At 37.8% G+C, this 14422-nt stretch overlaps 1 protein-coding gene across 2 annotated transcripts; it reads left to right on the plus strand.

Annotated features, from left to right (window-relative positions):
* Nucleotides 1-1402: 1402 nt before the first annotated feature.
* irf6 (interferon regulatory factor 6) lies at nt 1403-14380 on the plus strand. 2 transcript variants are annotated; one of them, XM_030135476.1, is made up of 8 exons: nt 1403-1647; nt 1935-2117; nt 4749-4944; nt 7350-7448; nt 7539-7802; nt 10457-10849; nt 12004-12122; nt 13348-14380. In XM_030135476.1, the coding sequence occupies exons 2-8, from the start codon at nt 1944-1946 to the stop codon at nt 13576-13578; spliced, it is 1476 nt and encodes a 491-aa protein (XP_029991336.1). In that variant the 5' UTR covers nt 1403-1647; nt 1935-1943; the 3' UTR covers nt 13579-14380. The 2 variants fall into 2 exon arrangements, with proteins under 2 accessions (XP_029991336.1, XP_029991335.1); XM_030135475.1 differs by having other exon boundaries at nt 1403-1643; nt 1937-2117.
* The last annotated feature ends 42 nt before the right edge of the window (nt 14381-14422 follow it).

The following is a 14422-nucleotide window of genomic DNA, read 5'->3' on the forward strand; positions in this document are numbered from 1 at the left end:
ATAAAATGCAGTTTTACTTTTAGGATTGAAGTAAATTTCTTTTTTCTCCCTTTTTCTCTTCTCTCATTTGCTTCTTCCTCATCATCGGTTGTTGTCAGTGGTTCTGTCCTTAATTCTCCCCCCACTTCCACTGTGTCACCTACACATAGTCCCAGCTCTGCTGAATGCAATGATATACTTCATAATATATCCGTAATTGTGCTAAAAATAATATTATGACTAATACTGCCTACCATTCAATGAGTAACAGGTTGCTGTTGCTATGGATTCTCATTATGTGGAATAGAATAATACCGCATAATTATAAAATAAATAGTATGTAGAACATAATACGTATATGAATGGATTTAATTCAGAACTAATGCAAAGAAACAACTGTTTATTTGTACCTTGTGAAGCAAGCATTATTTTATGAAAATAGGTCCACAACTTTCATATACATATTGACTAATGTACTATTTTTTCTAGGGCCCCTGTCAGTCATGGGCCCTTAGAATCATCATCACTTTTCTCCCCCTTATGACACCAATTACAAGCACTACACAGATATATTTATACTAACAACAACCCAACACACTCCATGAAAAGGTCAGGGCTTTGGTCCTTATTAGCATTTGCACACATGACAACAGTTAATCATGCATAATGTCCCCAAACAGAGAGATGGAGATTTACAGAGTGGTTTCAGGGAGTGGCATGTCATTGTTGGGCTGTTTTGGATACTTTCAACATCTAAACCATGAGCCATCCTCCTGCATGTGGTGCCACTTCACAGTTAATGCATTGTTCTGTGTTTTGGAAAATCCCACTGCCTGCAGGCAGAGAGGAGTCCTTCCAGTGTGAAATCCTGAGGGAGTTATGTTCTAACACAGATCAGAGCAAGGAACAGATTAAACACTGTATAATAGTAATATTGTCACCTCCCCAAAATATGGACCTAAATCGTTCAGATCTGAAAAATTTTCAGATTTTTCAGGAAACACAAAAAGCTTAACCAGAAATTAAGTGTTTGATGATTTAGGCAATAAAGGTCATTTAAAAATTACATGCAATAAAATGTAATGTAACATGTAATAAACTTTAAATCAAAATATTTAATTTGATTCAAAGATAGTAATTTCACGTTTGACTAGACGGGTTATATTTTATATGTAGTTATTATATTTATATAAATAATAAAAAAAATAAATTAATTAATAAAATTAAATTGAATTAAATTAATAAAGAAGTGGTTTTTAATCCAAAAATAACTGTTTAATCTGGGACCATTGTAAATATTCCTGACACTGTGGATGCTCAAGGAAAATAACACGTCCTGTCCGCGTGCCGTGAAACCCATCCACGGTTGATCAGAAAAGGTGCGTCCGTGTGTGACGTCACGCATGTACCTGAGTTTCGGTGAGGAGGGGCCAAGCTGAGGGAAAAACACCGACTCTTCGCAGTTTCCGACAGTGTGTTTTTTTCTCTTGTTGTTATTATCAGTCGGCTTCGTGTTGAGTGTTCTGTGGGTGAACTTTGCCCGGAGGGAATCCACGGAGGATTTGGACTCGGAACGAACAGAAGGACTTTCATTCCCAGCTGTTCGGTTGTTTAGGCCGACGAGGAAAGAAAAAACCTTCCAACTTCCTGGTTCCACACCACAGGTATGTAGACGACGAGTTTCTTCAGGATCGCACTTTAGATAGTTCACAGTGGACACTTGGACCTTTTCATGTCACTTCAAACAGACCGTGGGCCCTAATGTAAGGTCCAGTCTGCATGAAACTGCAGGATCAGGACAAACACATCCAGTCCTAACACAGAGGACACTGGTCAATGTAATAAAACATGCATTCAGAGCTGTTTGTTACGTAAAACTCATCCGCAGTTGCTGGATTTTGGTGCAACATTGCGCGCATTCCTGCAGAGTAGATGTTTGACGCATGTGGATCCACAGGTATAGGATGTCTGTCACCCCACGACGTGTCCGCCTGAAGCCGTGGCTGGTGGCGCAGGTGGACAGCGGCCGCTACCCGGGTCTGGTGTGGATTGACCGTGAGGCCATGCGCTTCAGGATTCCATGGAAACACGCAACGCGCCACACACCGCAACATGAGGATGAGGACACCATCTTCAAGGTGAGACAGACCTGGAACAGCTGAGAAATAATAACAAACACTGTGGTTGAATCATGCAGCCTGTCTTCTGTCTAAAAGAACTGTCTAATAACTAAAAGAACTTTAACCCACAAAGACCCAGTGTTACTTTTCTGGCACTTCCCAAATGAATTATTCTCTATATTTAACCTTCCTTAAGTAATTTAGCACCATTTATTGTCATATTATCTTCTGTATTTTTTTTTTCAGTGCAAATCAAGTGTTTACCCACATTTAATTTACTGATTATGTAGATGTTTGATTTGATTTATTTATTTCGAACATGCAAAGAAACAAAATAAAACAAAACAAAATAAAACATTTAAATGGACAGAATCTATCTTCAGCACATACAAGTCTGAATATTGCATGGTCAAAGAGGAGTAGGAAGAAGTATAAACTTATTTAATCCTACCCCTCAGGGCTTTTACACCTTTGTCTCTAACTTGATACAAGAATCAAACAATACTATTTTCCTAACTTTGGCATCGAACCACAACAAATACATAATGCAGTAACTGAATTACACACAACAGTATGATCATGGCATTACAGTCATACAAACAGACTCAACAATTCAACCATTTCCTTCAATAATTACAGCAGATTTATCAGTACAACATCATCCATAAACAAATAGGCCTCATTGTCATTATTAAATACTGTACCTCTCAAGAATCATTTTTTTAATATCTTTTTTTTCATCAAAGCTCAGAGTAAAGTTGAGGGTTATTATATCAAAAACAGAGAAAACTGAAGAAAAAGTGACTTTTTCAGTAAACATATCAATAACTGAACATAAACCCAGTGTCTCCATCCACTGTCATTGATCCAACTCCATGGGTTTTACTGGTGAATCAATGTTGTAGAAGATGACGGTGTTTCCATGTTCACTACGGAGCCTCTGAACGTCCAAATGGGTCATATCTGATGACCATGAAAAGACGACAAACTGCATTTTACACCAATTATTTACATGTATTGATAGGATTAGCGGATAAACAGTGATTAAACAGTTTACATCAGTAGATGGTTTTGGTAGGTGGTGGATGTTTGGGTCTTTAAAGGTTAAAAGGTCATGTCTCTGGAGCAAAAAATATACTTTTACTGCCCAGATGTTATGTTTGGATAGGTATCAGTTATAAGTGTGCTTCTAGGGAATTCTACTGGACACTGCATTGGCTCACCTTTGACAGCAGGGCTCCTGAGACGATGTTATGTATCTGCATTCAGCTTTTTTCCTTAAACTGATAACTCATTTTCATTGTTTTGACCAGTGAACTTTATTCAGCAGAAATTTCATTTAGGAAACCCAATGTATTTTGCATCAATGACTGTGTTAAAATAGTTCACAAGGTCACAAAAACCTAATGTAATAACTTGATATTCTGACCATGAAATTGTTTGATGTATCTATATTATCCTCCTGAGAGCCAGTAAAGTGAAAGTTTTTCCTTTTTTGTATTAAATAATTGTCTTGATTGGAAAATGCATAATGCAACAGTTTTTTTTACTTCCACCAAATGTAATGGTGGAGGTTATGTTTTCATCAGGGTTTGTCTGTCTGTCTGTTTGTCTGTTAGCAAGATAACTCAAAAAGTTATGGATGGATTTGGATGAAATTTTCAGGAAATGTTGATAATGGCATAAAGAACAAATTATTAAATTTTGGTGGGGATTGGGGGGGAGTGGATGACTGATCTGCCTTGGCGGAGGTCTGCTCTCTCCAAGTGCTTTTGTAGTTTAAGATACATCTTTTTTTAATGCAATGGACAGCCTTTTTTTCAAGTAAAACTGAAACTTTTGTCCCCTACAGAGGACAAAACTGCATTGCTGGGTCTCAGGAGGATATAATTGGGAAGTGGACTCTGTCTGTGTGTCTCGAGCATCACACAAAATCCAGAAAGAGCTGACTGCTACAGTTTGGCATACTTATGTATTTTTGGTCAAGGAAGAGACTAGTGAAAACGGCAAGTTGATCGGACCAATATTTTAGGAGATATTAGTAATTTTGGAATACAATAGCCTTACAATCACATTGCTATGTCCAGAACCATAGAATCATCATTGAAGTGGGTCACCTAGCAACAGATAAACTATAGGGCCACATTGCCATGGTGTCAAATTTCATGTGTAGAAACAGACATGCCAGCTGAGGGGTTACTCAACTGACAATGCCAGTGGAATTTACTAAGAAAGTAAAAGAATGAACTGTATCATAGGAACTACGCACTAGTCATAATAAATCACGGAAAAGAACAGACCTTAAAATGGACTGGAGTGTAATACTAGGCAGTTTCGGGTGAGGAGTCTCAATATTCCATTTTGGGCAACCACAGAGTGTGCAGTTCATATATCAACAGGAAGAAATTTCACAGTGTTGAAATCACTGCTTAAAAGATAAAATCACATTTTATCTTCAGCCATTGAACTTAAAGTTCAGTGGGTGTAGAGAAAGACAGATGGAGATTAGAATGCTGATATACTTGCACATATATTTCAGAATTAATAATCTCACCCTTGCCCGGCAGCTTGGATATTTCTTTGCAAACCCCCCACTTAATGCAGGACTATGGTGACTAAACTGAGTGTGTGCTGTTAAACACCCTCCAGGCGTGGGCGGTGGAGACAGGAAAGTTCCAAGAGGGAGTCGATGAACCTGATCCTGCAAAGTGGAAAGCTCAGCTGCGATGTGCCCTGAACAAAAGCAGGGAGTTCAACCTGGTCTATGATGGCACCAAGGAGGTCCCCATGAACCCACTGAAAATATACGACGTCTGTGACATTCCACCGCCCCTCGGTAGTCAAGGTAAACAGCCGCTCTCACTGCTGTCTTGCATTTTTATTATTCATCCAAACTATTATGACTACGTTTACATGCATAGCACATTCTGGTTTGTGCCCTTATTCTGACATGAATGTGCTAATGAAAATTACTATTCCACTAGTATTCCTGTTCTCTTCAAACACCATCTTGAAAAGGTCAGTTTTTCGGTATTTTCACATTTCCAAAAAACCTGTTTATCCTCATTGACAATGTTTAAAAAATAGGTTTGTTTCCTCTTCTGACCCATAGTAGGAATTATATTATGAATATGAATTTTTCTTTGGAAAATGCATCTCTGTTAGAGAGGATCTATGTCTCCATTCCCCAGATGGAAACAGGAACTGTTTTCACAATTTGTGATTTAAAAACCACAAGTTAGATGCATATTTTGAATACACATTATACATATCTAAAATAACATCAGATATATATAGAATAATATCAGTATACTCAATATTTTAGATAAAAAACACTCCATATTAACATAACCATATCAGTCTGCATGTAAATGTACTCAGTGTAAAGGTGTTTTCTGCCATTTTTCATCCAGTTAAATCAGGTTCTGGTTTATTTTCCCCCTTGTTGCATTACACTATTTTCACCACTGTCATTTTGTCTTGTCACGTGAGTACAGACACAGTTTATCCAAGTATAATTATTTAACAATGGATTAGTTTCATTTATGTGTCCCAGTGAGTCTGTTTACATGCACACCAATACTCCGATCATTATCTGATTTCTGGAGTTATCAGATTATTCAAGTGATCATGTAAACAAGATAATCTGACATGCTTTATCAGATAACAGCAGTAATCTGACTATGACAAATCAGATTAACACACCTGGATTTGTCCCCAATACTCCTATGTCCTCCTGCATGTGTACCAGTTAATCTGATTTATTTTGTTCTTTTTCGTTCTTATTTGTATTGTACTGTTGTGCCTCTTGGTCATGTCTCCCTTGAAAAAGATTTTATCTCAACAGACTTCTTGGTTAAATAAAGGTTAAACAAATTTTACGTCTGTGCATGTGTAAACACAATTAAAATAGTAGAGAACAGAAGTTATGTAGCCAAACGTGAGCAGGTGACAACAAGAAGTTTAAAGGAGTGATATTTTGCTTTTTTTAAAATGGAATTATGCATTTTAAAACCTTTCCCTGTGGTCTACATAAACTGTAAATGCTATGCTTGGGTCTGAATTCTTCATTAATTTAACTCCACAGGTTCATCTTCAACCCTATTTCTGAGTAATGACATCAGAAAGGTCGATTTGAGCGCTGGCCTTTTAAATGCAAATGAGCCCCTTCACGCCCCACCCCCTCCAGGTTGTTGGCTGTGCTGTTCTTTCCCATTCAACCAACAACTGAACATTTTAGGCAATCAGCTCGAAGTTTGGACATATTTTCAGTATGGACTACAATTGCTGCTGCTGACGAACAATTATGGCGTGCTCGGAGAAATGTTCGTCAGAAGTCTTGACCTTATATGTGCAAATGTTGTGACGTAACTAGTTATAGACGTAATAAATTAAACACGAACTAAAACAGGTTGTAGAAATCCATTCAATTTTTGCCAAAATGAATATAGATAGCTTTGCAGCACCTGGAGGGTTCAAATTCAACCTTTTTGAACTATTAGGGTCCAAATACACAAATAAATGAACCAAAGACTAATAAAAGTGGGGTTAGCAAAATATGGCCCCTTTAAGACTACCATCACTACGTACGTACGTACGTTCTCTGAAAGAAAACTAATAATAATGGACTGGAGCATCTAAACCAGGGATTTTCGATTGTTGTATTTCTTAAATGCGTTAGATCTGATTATTAGATTTTTATCCGATTGCTCCCAGATATCGGACTTTTCTGGTCATATAAACAGGCTCAGTGAGTCGGTGCACACAAACCCTGGAACTGATGCACCTCCACAGAAAGCAGCCATAATGAATGACATTAATTACACCTGAGCGTTCTGAGTCTAGGTGTCTGCTGTGGGAAAGGTGTGTATGTTTGCTCAGGTGTGAACTCAATAATTGCACTCAGGTGTGGACTACAATAGCCCTGTTTAGGATGTGGTATCAGTCCAATCCCTGACAAACCTTGGGAGCATTTGTTTGTGGTGGAAAGGTGATCATCTCAGATGTTTCCTTCATCAAGTTCTGCACGAGTTCTGAAAACAGGACCTTCTTCACGTCTGTACTTCTTTGCTGGTCAGATACATGAGACCAGTAAGCAGAATGGATGTTCTCAAGTGGTTCGTTAGGATTCATTTTGGATGTTTTCTGTGAAAAGAAATTGAAGCAAGGGGGAAAATGGTCCAAAGCCAACAACATGTTTGGTAAATCTGTCGGTAAATTTCACATTATTGACAATCGGCATTTTTTCAGCTCCTTCTGATGCTGGTTCATGGGCTCCAGGTGATGATGATGGCGGTGAGGAAGACATTCCAAATACACCAGAGTCTCTTCCTCCATATCCATCCAATGGTGAGTAACTCTACATTTTTATTCCCTTCCAATAAAATAATAGCAACAAAAAGACACATTTAACCAGACATTCTGTCCGTGTTTGTGTAGGCACCAGTCCGTCTCCTGTTATCCTGTGGTCTCCTGACTCCGACTCCTCCATGCAACCTCCCAGTTGCCCCCCTTCAAATGAAGTGTGGCCCAAAGAGGAACCTGTTAAAACCTGGCCTAAAGAGGAGCCTGTGGATGTGGAGATGCAGACTACACCCATGGGTGGAATGAACCCCACTGCGTTAACTGATCCCATCATGCAGCCGCCTCCTCTGGTCGATTCCTTCTTTGCATCTCCAGAAACGTGGATCAGTTCCCTCCCAAGTACGTTAGATGGTTGTTTGACCGTCAGTAACAGCTGACACCTCATTTGTTTCAGTTATTACAGTGGTTGTGTAGATGTGACTGCTGAGGCTCGACTGAATCACAGATCTGGCTTTAAGTGGATTTATTCTGCACAGTAATAGACACGGGGATAGAAACTGGCATGAGTGGAGTAATGACATTCTAAGGTAATGTTGTTGGCTTCCTCTATGTTTTGTACTTCGAAGACTCAGACTCTGTATCTTAAATACTGAAAGTAGTGAAGTTAGTGTTGGAGAAATGTAGTTTGTAGTGTTAGATGACCTGTGCTTGTAACAGAAGCATTTGCCTGTGCAGACATCATGAAATTGTGAGGCCAGTGAACATACACACATCTACTTTTAATAGACTGAAAAAGTATTTATTTAGATTTGTGTGCTGTTTATTTTGTAATGAGGCTCCAACAGATGCATATTTAGTTATTACCTCCGCCAAGGAGGTTATGTTTTTGCCAGGGTTTGTTTGTTTGTTTGTCTGTCTGTTTGTTTGTTTGTCTGTCCGTTAGTGTGCAACATAACTCAAAAAGTTATGGACAGATTTGGATGAAATTTTCAGGGTTTGTTGGAAATGGGATAAGGAAGAAATGATTAAATTTTGGTGGTGATCGGGGGTGGGGGGGGGCCCACGGGGGGGGCCACTGATCGTTAGTGTGCAACATAACTCAAAAAGTTATGGACAGATTTGGATGAAATTTTCAGGGTTTGTTGGAAATGGGATAAGGAAGAAATGATTAAATTTTGGTGGTGATTGGGGGTGGGGGGGGCCCACAGGGGGGCCCATTTCCAACAAACCCTGAAAATTTCATCAAAATCTGTCCATAACTTTTTGAGTTATGTTGCACACTAACGGACAGACAAGCAGACAGACAAACAAACCCTGGCAAAAACATAACCTCCTTGGCGTGGGGGGGCCCACGGGGGGGGCACTGATCAGCCTTGGTGGAGGTCTGCGCTCTCCAAGTGCTTCTAGTTTTATTGATGTGAAATTTCGCCCATTTTAAGAAAGTGGGAGAAAATGTTAAAAAAATTCATAAAATTTTTTTAACTTTGACCTACTTTTCCCTAAATGTAATGACATCTATTCTGGGTCACTGGCAATGTATATACCCAATTTGGTATGAATTCACCCAATAGGTTTGCTGCTACAGACATTTGAAATTTCATCCATAATAAGTAAATGGGTGGAAAAAAGATTTTAAAAATTGATTAAAAAATGTGAACTTTGACCTACTGTTCCTAAAATGTAATGAGATCTATTCTGGGTTACTGGCAAAATGTAAACCAAATTTGGTATAAATTTAACCAGTAGTTTTGCTGCTAGAGTGTTAACAAACAAACCAAACCAAAAAAAATACCCTTGCCTCCCCTTTGGCGGGGGGGGGGGGGGTAATAAGGGTTTATCTGACTGCTTGATCACCATATAGTAGAGATTGTTTTTATTTCTTCCCCATTTCTGCAATCAAATCACCCTAAATCCTCCTCAATGTGGACCTTTTTTTAATTGTTTCCTTTTTGCAGTTACCAGACTGATACTGGGATTACAATTACCCTTTAATAATTGGGATGTCCAAGCTTTTTATTATGAAATGTGAAAATTCACGCCTAACATTAACACACAAAGAAAGGTGTACTGATGAAAATTGAACACTCACACATTAAATAAGTAAACCAAAGGGTGGAATATTGTATGAATGTATGTCTGAATTTGTTCAAGTGGTATAAATGTGCATTGTGCTCAGTGTGCAGCCTGTATTTCTCACAAACCTGATGTTAATTTAACCCTTTCATGCATAGTTGTCACTACAGTGGACAGTTATTCTACATCTGTTCTCTTGTATATTCATGGATTTTGTTGTTTTAGTTCCCTATCAGTTAACACAGTGGACGCTCATGCACCATCCCATACACTGACATTCACACAATCACTGTAACGTTGCTGTTCTTGATAAATGTGATTTGCACTAACATGTTTGAGTGCTAATCAGTTGCTAACAAAAATTGGGAATGTGAGAAAACATCAGATTAGCAGCATTAAAAATGTTTTGATGTTATAGTTTTCACACAGTATATCACTTTCTGATATTGCATTCTTTGCTTCAAAAATTAAACACATGGTGTCCAGTGGATTGGACATTTTTGGAACTCCATGAAAAATTATGACGGTAGATTTATTTCTTTATTGCTTTAACCAAAAAAAAAAAAAAAATTTTTTTCAATTTAAAAAAAAAAAAAAAAAAAAAAATCAATCAAAAATAAATAAATACCTCAATCAAAAAAACCTTTTCAATCAAAGAAAAAGTGTTCAAATAAATTTTTTGGATTGTAATTTTTTTTTTTTTTGCATGCAAACACGTTTTTTTAATTATTCTTTTTTGTTAGTTAAAGCAATAAAGAAACAAATCAACCTTCATAAAAAAAAAATTGGGTTCAATAAAAAAAATTCAATCGCATTGTTTTTTCATGCCTAAAGACGAATAAAAACACTCAGGAAAAAATCTAGACTAAGGTTCTCGTAATTCATGCATGAAAGGGTTAAGGAAATGCCACATACTTATCAAACGCATAATTTCTGGAATTCGCTCAGTTCTAACATATGTCAACATGTGTCTGACACAGTGACTGACCTGGAGGTCCAGTTCCTGTACCGAGGGAAGGAGATGTGTCCCATGATGACGGTCAGTAACCCCCAGGGCTGCAGGCTGTTCTACGGAGACCTGGGGCCCATGGTCAACCAGGAGGAGCTGTTTGGACCGGTGAACCTAGAGCAGCTGCGATTCCCGACCACAGAGCACATCACCAACGACAAGCAGAGGATCTTCACAAACCGTCTGCTGGATGTGATGGACAGAGGGCTCATCCTGGAGGTCAACGGCCACGATATCTACGCAGTGCGTCTCTGCCAGTGCAAAGTGTACTGGTCTGGTCCATGTGCTCCAAATACAGCTGCACCCAATCTCATAGAGCGGCAGAGGAAGGTCAAACTGTTCTGCCTCGAGTCTTTTCTCAGTGGTAAGTTGTTGTTATTATTGTTGTTATTATTATTATTATTATTATTATTATTATTGTTATTATTATTATTATATTGTTTTTTGTTTGTTTTTGTTTGTTTTTTTAATTATCCTTTATTTAAAAAAGAAAAAAATGACTTGTTGAGTATCCTTGCCAAGACAGCAGCAGCAGAAGATGAAGAAATTAGCCATACATCCACACTAAAACCATACATAAAACAGACTTATAGAACACCACCAATAATTTAAAAGGTGCTACAAGTATGCAACAATGTTCCTGCAGGGTCTCAAGTCTTAAAAGTCTTGAATTTACAAATCTGCATTGAATACCTTTTTAAAAAGTATTTAAAAGGTATTAAATTTGATATGGTAGGTCTTAAGTTATTTTGCCATGAACTTATTCACTGTATTGTGTTTAAATGTGTCTGGGAAATGTCCAAGTTGCAGAGAAAGTGATGTTAGTCTACTGGGTTCCACCCGTTCCAACCCAACAATTTACACTGAAAGTAGTAACCAATTATCACTAAGTTTGCCCCCGGTGAGAAATGATCACAGAACATTCATCCCAACACACATGCAGCTGTTGGTCACGAGCGCATTGCCAGAGAAAGGTGACTTTGGAAACTTTAAGGGAGAAGCTTGCACGCAAAAAGTTAACATGGGGAAGTATGAATTTAGAAATGCCTGGTTGGAGAAAAGACCATTTTTGACCTGGTTGACACGAGTTTCTGAAATTCTAGGAGTCACGAATTTTTGCCAGTATGTCTGTGAAATGGGCATTAAATCCTGTTGTAAGTAGTCTCAAAAAGGTCTTAAATAGACTTAAATTTAACTTATAGAAACCTGTAGGAACCCTAATCTCAAAGCAGAACCCAATCCAATTAGAAAAACCTCTCCATCCAGCTTTATCCTCCTCCCAGTCATTTAAACATGATTTTTAAAGTATTTTAGCTCTTTCTGTAGCTTTCTTTCCCAGTTCTGTTCTGACTTTCAGAACACATAAATGAAACAGATCCTAGAACCACAGGCTATAATTACTGAAGTCATTCTAACACATGTAAACTACTAAATATGACAGAAGCAGACCTAAAAGTAGGTCTAACTATGCAGCCTGTTTTATCCAAGTTATAAAATGTAACTAATGAATACATGCAGGTGTGATAGCCCACCAGCGAGGACAGACCCCGAACCCCCCTCAGTTTGAAATCAGCCTCTGCTTTGGAGAGGAGTGGCCCGATGGAAGACCCAGAGAGAGAAAACTCATCATGGTTCAGGTATGAAATGTTTGTTGCATTGTCTTTTCAGTGAATGATATAGGTGGCCTCATCAGTGCCTCGAACCTACTAAAGGTTTACGAAAGAGTTTAACCCTCCAGTATCCTGTCCACCAAGGCCCTTACTAAGCACCAAGTGTGCCATTTTTGCACACTTGTGGAATAATGTCAAAAAAAATTTCATTGTTGTTTTTAATTCTTTTACACTTTTTTCTATTTCATCAACTTGAGCCGTAAATAAAAATACCAAATACTCAATAATTGTCACATTTTTTAACCTTTTAAATGCCGTGTTTGTAATGTAAACAAACCATTTTTTTAATGCAAAAAACACACAAAAATTTTTTTTTCAATATACTACATAAAAAGTGGATCACATATTATTTGATTTTTTCATCCTGGCATATGTCAATGATTGACAGCAACATCGGTTAACTTACATTATTATTTTTGGTGCTAGGTCAAATGTTCAAAAATACTAGCATCTATCGCCAAGTGTGCGTAAAATGCACACCTATAAATCAAACTATTAAATATTATTTATTGATTTATTTTTCTGCTGTAATTTGATTTTATTTTAGTAACTCAAGGTCAGCCCTAATCATACATATCAAATTGAAGAAATAGTGCATTTTAGGCACACTTGGGAGACAGATGCTAGTCTTGTAATTTTCTTTTGTTTACAATGTGCAAATTTTAGTTGGTGGCCAGAATTTAAAGATCATGCAGAAATTAACAGCTTTTGAATTCTAACCTTATTTAAATTGTGAAAAATAATATGAAGTTTTTTAAAACAAAGTGCCAAGTGTGCTTAAAAGGCACACCCGGATACTGGAGGGTTAATGACCTTGTTAAAATGTTATATCAACACCATCTCATCCACTCTGACTGAGAAAAGTAGAATTTCTAAACATGCAAATATTTATTTGCTAGGACGTAGATGTGTGTTGCTTTCTTTTGTGTAATGTTGGCCTCAGGTTTTCATGTCACACTTGTAAAAATTGCAGAATTGTTACAAACCCTATTAGTACAACCGCCTCTCAGAGCATTCAGTCATGCATTACTCTGCACTGTGAAAGATTACAGAGAAGAAACATTAAAATATACTCGACTGGAGGGGAGCTGGCATGGCAGCACATTATATCAGAAATGTTGTTTATTATTTATGCAAAACAGAAAATATACAAGTGTCTGAGTTTTTTTTAACACAACTGTGATGCTTGCAGGTGATTCCAGTTGTGGCCCGTATGATCAGCGAGATGTTTTCTGGAGACAACATGCGGTCTTTTGACAGTGGCAGTGTCCGTCTGCAGATTTCAATCCCAGATATCAAGGACAACATCGTGACCCACCTGAAGCAGCTATACTGCCTGCTGCAGGGTCAGCAGGGTCAGGACGGATGGGCATTACACGCCGGCCAGGGCCTGAACATCGCCCAGGCTCTGCAGTCACAGTGAAACAGCACAGTGGGGACTAATGTTATGACGCCTGTAGGTTTCACTCCTGTTAGAAAAGAAGTACTTATGTGTTGTCATGTTTAGTAGCTTGTATACAGTTTATATACTTGTCCGTTTCTCTCGTACTGCATGGCAGTTGTGATAGTGCTTCGCTGTATATAAAAATAGTGCCTCGACACTTTGTACTCTGCATCTGCAATATGTGTGTGGTAACTGAAGACAGATTTAGTGACTGCATGGGCCAAAGTCCTGCTGGCTGCAAGGGAACATTTAACAAAGTTAATGAGTTACAGAAATTGCCAAACTGTACTGAAGTCTGGTCCTTACAGATACTACCTTTTACATTTTCACCTCATGAAATTATATAAAGCAGCTCGTCTTATTTTGGAAAAATGTGAATCTTTCCCAGATGTTCCCTGTATTTTAAAATGTATGATCCTGATTAGATTGGTTACATTTGGCAAAAGCTTTTTTCCTGATCAGGACTCCAGTTTTGTCTTCAGATTTTTTTTTTCTTAACTTTTCTGTTTATATTTTTGGCCATTTTTGTACACATACAAATTTTGTGCATTTTATTGTATCCACCAGCCATTTAATTAAAAAAACCTTCAGCTACATGGCTCTGTTGTCAAACAGATGCCACTGCACTCTGAATATGCTGAATTTGTATTGTTTGAATGTAGGAGCATTTATCCTGTGGTTTGTATATTTTATCAATCAATGGTTTGGACTGTTTTCCTTAATGATTATATACCATCCAAACTGTTTCTGAATTATTAAATCATGCCTTTGAACAGTGAAATGTTTTGTTAGTTCTTTACGCCACTGATTATCTTTATGTAGG

The sequence above is a fragment of the Sphaeramia orbicularis genome, chromosome 5 (genome assembly GCF_902148855.1).
Source record: "Sphaeramia orbicularis chromosome 5, fSphaOr1.1, whole genome shotgun sequence".
NCBI lineage: Eukaryota > Metazoa > Chordata > Actinopteri > Kurtiformes > Apogonidae > Sphaeramia > Sphaeramia orbicularis.